At 44.6% G+C, this 9,183-nt stretch overlaps 1 protein-coding gene across 1 annotated transcript; it reads left to right on the top strand.

Annotated features, from left to right (window-relative positions):
• The first annotated feature begins 503 nt into the window (after window positions 1–503).
• Window positions 504–5,618, top strand: CTSL (cathepsin L). Its single transcript, XM_005240684.4, has 7 exons — window positions 504–995; window positions 1,329–1,451; window positions 1,533–1,688; window positions 2,025–2,249; window positions 3,795–3,963; window positions 4,302–4,419; window positions 5,226–5,618. The coding sequence occupies exons 1-7, from the start codon at window positions 507–509 to the stop codon at window positions 5,323–5,325; spliced, it is 1,380 nt and encodes a 459-aa protein (XP_005240741.3). The 5' UTR covers window positions 504–506; the 3' UTR covers window positions 5,326–5,618.
• Window positions 5,619–9,183: the final 3,565 nt, after the last annotated feature.

The following is a 9,183-nucleotide window of genomic DNA, read 5'->3' as shown; positions in this document are numbered from 1 at the left end:
CCAGCCTGCCGGCACTCGTAATAAATATTAAGACACGAATTGCTCAACGTTAGCGGCCTCTGCGGCGCAGCCCCACATCGCCTCCAAGGGCTCCGGCCATCGCGGCGGCCCCGCAGCCGGCCCGTCAGACCGGGACCGCCCCCCCCGCCCCCGGGTGGCGGCAGGCAGCGCCGGCGGCCCGGGGCGGCCCCGGGCGGCCCCGGCCCCGGCGGGAGGTGCGGCCCGGCGGGGCGAGGCCCGGCTCGGCCGCCAATCGTCACGGCGGGGCGGGCACGGCCGCGGCGCGTATAAGAAGGGCCGCGGGGGCAGCACAGTGGCAGGTCGGGTAGGCGGGAGCACTGGCGGGGGGGCTAGAGGTCGGTGAGTGGGGCTGGGCCGACATGCGGCGGGGCGGGGGGGGGGGGGGGGAAGACGGTCCAGCAAGGCGGGAGGGCGAGGGGCGGGCGTCCCGTGTGCATCGGTTCGGTCCCTGCCCTGCGGCAGGAGCCGCCATTCTGGCCGCTTCCATGGGGGCTGCCGCCCAGCCGCCCCGGGCCCCGCCGCCCGGGCGTGTTTACAATCGCGGCCCAGGCCCCGCGCCCCAGAGGGGGACGGGCGGAGGCCGGGTCAGTGCGTGGGGCCTCCGGGAAGGGCTCGGCGGGGGCGGTCGGCCTGCCTGCGGGTCCGCCCCGGGGTATTTGGGGTGCGCGGTTGGCAGTCCCCCCCGTGGTGGGCAGAGGAAGGAGCGGGGCACAGGCGGGGTGCGGGCCGGCAGGCCTCTTTCGGCGCTGGCGGCTGCCTCCGTGCTCGGGGCTGTGGAGCGAAGGGCGGCTCGTCTGCCAGTTGCCGTGTCTGACCGCTGTCCCTCCCTTCCCGGCAGGTCTGCCAGCATGAATCTGTGTCTGATCGCGCTCTGTCTCGGCTTGCGGCTGGCCTTCGGTGCTCCGAGGGCAGACCCCGATCTGGACACTCACTGGCAGCTGTGGAAGTCGTGGCACGGCAAGAGCTACCATGAGGTGAGCGCCGGGCTACGGCTCGGTTAGGCTGAGCGCTCGCAGCGGGGCCCTGCCCGCTGAGTCATGCCTGCTTTGTTTCAGCGTTTGGTCTGCGCTTGGGAGGGATAATCCCTCTCTTTCTGGGCCCCTTTGCTGTGTTTCTGCATGGATTCAGCAGTACCGTGCTTTTATTATATGAGGGTGACAAAAAGACCGTATCTTAAGCAGCCATTCCGACTTACCATTTGAGTAGTCTCCCACTTGCTCAAGGATACAAGCCATTACAAAGCACGCAATCTTGCAAGTGAAATTTGTTTGAACTGCCTCCTTGAAGTATGTTTTCTGACCCCTCAGAGAGAGGAAAGTTGGAGGAGAGCGGTGTGGGAGAAGAATCTGAAAAGGATTGAACTCCATAATCTGGATCACACATTGGGAAAACACAGCTACAGGTTGGGAATGAATCAGTTTAGTGACATGGTACGTATAGAGGAATGAAACCTGTGGTTCTAAACAGTGTTGTGTAATGGATGGTGACTGCATGTCTTGAATTTTCTTCAGACAACTGAGGAGTTCAGACAGCTGATGAATGGCTACACACACAAGAAGTCTGAAAGGAAGTACAGAGGGTCCCAGTTTCTTGAGCCCAATTTCCTGGAAGTGCCACGATCAGTAGACTGGAGAGAGAAGGGATATGTAACTCCAGTTAAAGACCAGGTATTCTCTGATGGTGGACTTTTAACCAGTTACAGGTCATTTCCTGAATGCTACCTCCTCTTCCATAGGGGAAAAGCACTGTGATCTTGTTGAACGAAGCCAAGCACAAGCTTACTAAATTCAGTGTCATTTTGATAAAATTGCTGTACCCCTTTAGGATTTTTTAGGCGTTCTGGACAGAATGTCTAGTGACTGAAAAGGCTGTAGTATCCTCATTTGTACATGCCAGAAACACAAAAGTTGGTCTTGTGGCTTTAGCTTTTTTTTTGCCTTGGTGGTAAGGAAAGTAATTGCCTAATCTGGACAGATTTATAACTTGTGATTTCATTACTTCAGGGTCAGTGTGGCTCTTGCTGGGCTTTCAGCACAACAGGTGCTCTTGAAGGGCAGCACTTCAGAAAAACTGGCAAGCTTGTTTCACTGAGTGAACAGAATCTGGTGGACTGCTCTCGGCCTGAAGGGAATCAAGGCTGCAATGGTGGTCTCATGGACCAGGCTTTCCAGTATGTGCAGGATAATGGTGGAATTGATTCAGAGGAATCATACCCATACACTGCAAAGGTGAGTGTAATAGCTGAACTTACACTGCGAGTGTCATGTCTTCTGTGTGGACAAACTGTGTTGGGAAACACTTACCTAGAAAGGAAGATGACGAAGTAGTAATCAGTACATCTGTTCTTCTGGTTGCATCTTTCCTAATAAAACTAGAATGACTGCTAGCCCCAGTAGGAATCACATGCTGTAATGGTCTTTGAGGTCAAAATCTTACCAGACCTGTTGGAAAAACTAGAGCAATTTTTTTTTTTTATTCCTCCCCCTCATTGCTGCCTTCTTATCAGATGTCATGTGTTATCTTGGTTGATACACCAAACCAGAACCCAGCCCTTGTCAACAGTGCTAGTTACTTGAAGGGGTGCTGTTCACCTTGCCATAACTGAGCTGTTACAGAGTTACTACCCATAGGCCAGGTAATTCTTGCAGCTAGTGTGATCTGGTTTTTAACATAGTAGTTGGCAGTGTCTTAAGTTCTACTTCTGGGCTAAATGTGCATAAACATAGATTATGGGCAGACTTCTGAAATATACCAATAATCTACCAAAAGCTCAACAGGCATGAGGACAAAAGAGCAGTAGTAAATTGGGTATCATTTGAAGAGCCCATGGTTTGGGATTTTCACTGTTTGGAGCTCTACTCGCTATAGAGTATCTTCCCTTGTGGCTTATTTTGTGTGTTGACTGAATGGGCACTAGTAATGCTGTTCATTATAACATAGAAGCCTTTGGATTTGGGTTCCTAATCACCTGCATCCCAGTAATCTTGAGTTTCTTGCTTATCTTGGCTCTTCTGGAGATCCTGGGTGATTATAGGAAGTGCTAATTTGCTGAGTACAAGAAGTGAGCAACTGAGGGTGTACTCTGTGCTGCTTCAGTTGGGGGGAGGGAACTTCAGTACTGATTTACCACACAGGTAAGGGAGGGATGTGCTTGCTTCAGTCTATTTTGACTTTACATGGCCTGACTTCCAAAACAGCCCCCTCCCCTGAAGTAAATGCCTGTGGCACCAACAGTTCAGGTGTCACTGTAAAAAAGTAACATAATGAAGCACAAATTAACAAATGCTGTGTGTAAGGTCATACAGTATGAATGATTAACTTCCAAATCATTTTGTAGAGGTTTTCAAACTATGACAGACTAAAATTGTGGATTTTAAGTATTTGCTCAGTGAGCAGTTTCTGGATTGCTTTGTAATTAAAAAATACTTGGCTCTTTTCCATTGTCTATTAATGCATTCTGGGCTTCTTTCCTCCCTGATGAGAGACTTGTCCTGCCCACCAAAGAAGGCAGGGTTCCAGGATGTATGATGGTCCTTTGCATCCCAGTAAAGCTTTCCTTTTAGGCCTCACTGTCATCTGTTTTTTTTTCCTGTACCTTTCAGAAACTCAAAAGCAGCTTCTGTGTTGTCTCTCTCCTTTCCTCCTTTCAAAGCACTTGAAAACAAGGGATGGAAGAGGATCCAAGGCAGAAGAGTCACAATGTCTGGTAGTTCCTGTGCTGACCTGTGTGTTAAATGAAGAACTATGTAATAACTAGGGCTTGCTTTATTTAGGATGATGAAGAATGTCGCTACAAGGCAGAGTACAATGCTGCTAATGACACTGGCTTTGTTGACATCCCTCAAGGACATGAAAGAGCTCTCATGAAAGCAGTAGCAGCTGTGGGTCCTGTGTCTGTTGCTATTGATGCAGGCCACTCTTCATTCCAGTTCTATCAGTCGGGTGGGTATTTGTTAGCAGCTTGCATGCAGAGAACTTTTTTTTGAATACTCTGTATTCATTACCTTTCAGTTTAATATGTAAAAAAAACCCAAACCCTATGATCTTGTGATGTAGTCATAATCGGGATTCCTTTTAATTCTAGTCAGGTTCTCCATGCATTGTACTTGTCCCTCAGTTTCTGCCATGATACACTTCACTTACGACTTCTTTCTCTGACTTTCAAGAGGCTATGCAATATTTATTTGAAATACACATAGCTTCTGGTGAGGTTTCCTGCACCTTGAGCATCTCTGCATCTTGAGTAGACCTTGTTCATGTGTGAACTTATGCCTCTGCAGGTATCTACTATGAACCAGACTGCAGCAGTGAAGACCTGGACCATGGTGTTCTGGTTGTAGGCTATGGCTTTGAGGGAGAAGATGTAGATGGAAAGAAATACTGGATTGTTAAGAACAGGTAAGATCTCTCTGAGCCTTTAGGGGTAGGGGAGAAGGGAAGGTAGGTTGTTACTTGTAGTGGGGGGGGGTGGGAAGGCAACAGTAATTAAAATCTGTGTGAAAAATCTGGAAACTGTTCTCAGACTGTATTGTATGACAAAAGTTAAACCTGACTTGGGCTGATGGCAGCCTAATAAAATAGGCCTGAAGCAGCAAACTCATTCTTCTGCCTTTTTAGTTAATTCAAGGGAGCTCAGTACTGGAACAGCCTGTGAAGCTAGTAGGAGTTAAAAGTGGTTGAGCAGGGGGAGCAGGAGAAAATGGGGTTGCGAAGGTGTAATGGATTTTTTTTTTTTTGGAAGCAGAGCATTGCTCATTTATGTTAAATAGGGTAACACTTGAATTTCAAAGGTCGAGTTACCTTCTAGGTTGGAGGGAAAATAAATTAATGCCAAAGGGCATGTCACATGAACTTGTCCCGTGTTCTCAGCACTTACAGGGACACCACCCTCAAATGCTGCTTGCAGTCTTGGTCTTCCCTTAAAGTTGGCTGGGAGCAGTGTCTGAGCTTCATGCACTTGTAATCAAGGATTGCACATTAAGGTCTCCACCTAGTGAAAGGATGGCTGCAGCCTTTATTTTCTGTGAGCTTGGGGTGCCTCTTTTGTAATATGCATTTAATCGCAGGGAAGCACTCTAATTTGGCTGCAGCTATCTTGATTTTTCTCCAGATGTGGAAGGCAGCAGTTTTCAATTTAAACACTTAATGGGGGTATGTGTAAATATCTTCTGAATATGAAAACAAACCCTTTACTTCTGTTTCAGCTGGGGTGAGAAGTGGGGTGACAAAGGATATATCTACATGGCCAAGGACAGGAAGAACCACTGTGGAATAGCAACAGCTGCTAGCTATCCGCTTGTTTAATTTGAAGACCAAACATTTCAGTACAAGAGGGGATTCTAAACTGAATGACCAAACCCATGTTCACACATGGAGTTAGACTTGTATCCTTACAAAATCAATTTAATTGTAAAACTTTCAAAGTATGTTATTACATGTTGGTGACATGCCATTTGTCTTAATTTAATGTAAATGTTGGTATGTATACAGCTTGTAATATTGCTGGCTTTTTACTGCTGAATCTAATAGATTATTTTCCTTTTATAAATTTTAATGTGAATAAAGTTTTACTTTCTAAATAAACCCTTTTAATGCCAGTGTATGGATGACTTGGCTTTTTATGTTTGCCACTTGAGACTTACCGAACAGGCATCCTAAATTATGCTAGTAACTGAAGCCTGTATGCATACCTCTCTTCATCAGTTACTAAAATGCAACCCTAGCTGGGAATGGCTAACAGCTGTTATGGAATGGACTTACTTAAAATGGGAAGTAGAAAAATCTCTTTATCAGCCAACAAAGTGATGAAAATCTGACCCTCATTCTTTGAAACTGTGTTCCCTAGAATGTGCCTGAGTGAATTTTGGCTTAGTCCTGTGACCCAGAGGTGATACAATCTCTGGTTCTTAGTACTTCATAACATCTTCAGTCTTTGCATGTCCTACATGCAGCATCATCTGATCTTCACTTAGTTTTAATAGCATCAGTGTTTTCTTATGGCACCTCGAAGTACCACACTTCTGTAGTTAGAGTAACTGTCTCCTTTTGAATATTATGTGTACAGTGGCAACACCCAAAAGCACCTGGGCTGTTCAGAGAGAAATCTTATTTCTTGGTCTGTAGGACACTTAGTATCTTGCCCCTGCACCACCTTTGGCTGGGGAAGGAAGGGGTGGGCAGGGAGGAATGCTGTTCCTACAGGAAGTGAAGCTGGGTGACTCTTAATCCCTGGATACTCTGTGGCTGACTGAACTGTGGTGACTTGCACTGTAGCTCCTCTTCTGGGAGGACTGCAGGTATTTGTGCTGCTGAAACACAATTACTAGCTGTTATGTACTGTTGTTTTTTTCAGGTGCCAGTAGTTTCTGCAGAGGATTATCAATTGATAATGCCAAAAACAGCTGGGGGAGAGGATTTGGCTTTGGTTTTTGGGTGGTGACTCATACCTTCTTGCATTTGGGCTGGAGGGGAAGGAGGCTAGTTCTGCAGTTTGACCAGCACCGGTTCAGATTTTATGGACCCATAGGTTTTTATGCATAGTGTCTTTCCTGAATCTGATAGCTATGCCACAAGGGAACACTTGGACTACAAATTACGAAAGCTGATTGTCCTTATTGTAGATAAAATAAATCTTAAGCTTGCATTTCATAAACACTTCTTGAAAGAAAAACAAGATTGAGGTACCTAGAATAATCAAAACTTTACTCTTCAGCTGTGAGTGTGTCAGTGTGCTGCCTATATATGAATTCTTTCAACCTGAGTCTCCCTACAAGTTTGTTGTTTTGTTTTGTTTTTTTTAACAGGAAGAGCCTCCCTCAGCCCAGTGGCTATTTAACAAGCCACAGAGCAGAAATACCGGTTAGAATTTAGCTGTTGACTTGCTGAGCCTGTTATGGAGAGCATCCATACTACTTGGTGGAAGCTATGGAGGAAATTAATACGGAGCTGAGTTGGTGGTCCTCTAAAGAGTTATTTTCAGAAGGAAACTGCAGTGGTCTGTACATTCAAAATGGGAAGCAAGATCAAAATGCTGTAAATGAAGCGTGTAGGCTTCTTAGGCAGTAGCTGCTTTTCGTTCTTGCTGGCCCAGAACTGGGGGTGGAAGGAGACCTGTCTCTATGAATACTTTTTAATCTTGGAAGCTAACGTTACTGTGAGCTTAATAGCACTTGAAGTGGTGCTTTTTTCTATATTGATTAAAACCACAAGACAGTGAGAATGTCCAGCGCACACTGAGACCAGTACAAAGCCTGCTAGGATTTGAACACAGGGAAACGTGTTTGGTTACAAAGGCCAAGGTTAACACAAGTTGCTGGGAAAATAAGATAGTTTTTATGAACAGATGGGAAATGAAAAGGAAATAACTTTCCAAAGCATACGCATGTGAATGAGAACGTAGCTCACAGAAGAGGTATCAGCCTTTTGACTTTTTTAGAAATAAAAAGTGATAATACAGCTACTTGTATGCATCAAAACTTGCTGACTGTTCTGGCTGAACATCCTCCCTTCTGAATGAAATAATCAAGAAAGGGACAGGGTAAGTCAGGTCATGTAGATAAATCAATATTTACGTAGCCTTCTTAAGTGACAGCTTCACCCATAGTTGCTTTACATGACAGTGTAAACATTAAAATTTTGTATAAGTTGCAGTTAGGCACTCTGCTAGAAATTTAAAACCTGTTCCCTGTCAAGAATTACATTAAATCTGGTTTTGTGATTCCACTGCAGCGGCCCTATCTTCTGTAGAGCTGTTTCATTTACTTTAGAAACACTATTATGAAGTAGCAAATTGATCCATACTGGTAAATGTCCTGTTAGGGAAAGTGTTCTCTCTCTTCAAAGTCACTCTTTTCTGAAGATACAGTGAATGCACATTATGTATGTACATAGAAAGCTCCCAAGTTGTTCCCAGAAAAGCTATGGGTAATTAAAGCTTTTGATGACTGTGTTCAAATTTTTTTTTTTTTTTAATAGGCTTTCTTTGGTTTTGTGCTCCTGCTGATAGCTGAAGTTGCATTTATTACAAAATGTGTTCTTTCTTAAGATACTAGGGCACATGTATTACCAGTAAAACATCCTATCTAGGCTGTCCTGTTTAGGCTCTGTCTTTAGTTACAGCTACTGTTGTTAATGGGGACTTAAGGAGTGTCTAAACATGTGATTTGGGCACTATGTTACACACATGGTAGGTGGCAGTTCTGTAAAGTGATAAAGCTCTGCCGGTCATTGCTTGCTTTCAGCTTCCTTGTGAAAATGAACTGTTTTATTTAAGTCTGGGAAGAAAAAAGGTTTTGAATTTGGTTTCCATGTGCTGGTGCTTCTCAGCTTGTCCTAAAGGTCTCATAAGAATAACAGTTTCTCTGATCTGCCTGGTGAATGACTATTTATCAGTAGTTTGTCATAAGTTTCTGAAGACAAGTACTCTTGAGGCAAGGAAAACCATGGAAAGAAATCATTCCACTTACACATGAAGTGCTTATTCTTTAAACTCAAGTCAGAGATGAATTTAGCTGTCATGTAGGTAACTATTTATTTTCCCTTTAAAACCAGTCGTTATCTTACCTGACAACTAAGTGGAATGAAATTTTGGTTTTGGTTTAATGTACGTTGTTTTTCATCTTCGTTAACGTGAAATGAATTTCCAGACCTTAACAGTGGGATAAATAAGCTTACTACCTCCCTACACAATCCATGCAGGAAAGTAATTTTCAAAATATTTTTAAGGACTATATTGATAAAATGTTTGTCATCTCACTGTTGAAACCTAACAGGCAAGCCAAACACGGTAAGTTGTATCAATGAAGTTTTACTATAGTGAATTGATTAACTGGTGATCTACATAAGGGCACTCTAGTTTCTGAACATCAGTTATGCAGTATTTGTTCTTTAATTAATCTCCTTAATGAAACAAAAAAATCCTGCCATGTATCTCTCAATACCAATCAATCAGGTTTTACATATTGGAAATTAACTGCAGTTGCTGGCTATGAACCAAGGAATTGAGCATACCCTGATGGCTGTGATAATGTGAGCTGGTGCTTCTGATCTCTAGCTCTCTTTGCACTTAAGTGAGAGCCTCTTTTTAATTGCAGCCTGTGCCAATACCCTTCATTCTTTTTGTTGGGAAGTCATAGCAGGAAATGCTAAGACTTAGTTATACTG

The sequence above is a fragment of the Falco peregrinus genome, chromosome Z (assembly GCF_023634155.1).
Source record: "Falco peregrinus isolate bFalPer1 chromosome Z, bFalPer1.pri, whole genome shotgun sequence".
In the NCBI taxonomy this organism is placed as follows: Eukaryota; Metazoa; Chordata; class Aves; order Falconiformes; family Falconidae; genus Falco; species Falco peregrinus.
This window is presented reverse-complemented; position numbering and strand designations above follow the sequence as displayed.

Bases quoted from the DNA above. Each gene is read 5' to 3' on its own strand.
- CTSL (XM_005240684.4), top strand. From the start codon at position 507: ATGGGGGCTGCCGCCCAGCCGCCCCGGGCCCCGCCGCCCGGGCGTGTT. The intron at 996-1,328 runs GTGAGCGCCGGG...CTGACCCCTCAG, and splicing joins ACGGCAAGAGCTACCATGAG to AGAGAGGAAAGTTGGAGGAG. The intron at 1,452-1,532 runs GTACGTATAGAG...AATTTTCTTCAG, and splicing joins TGAATCAGTTTAGTGACATG to ACAACTGAGGAGTTCAGACA.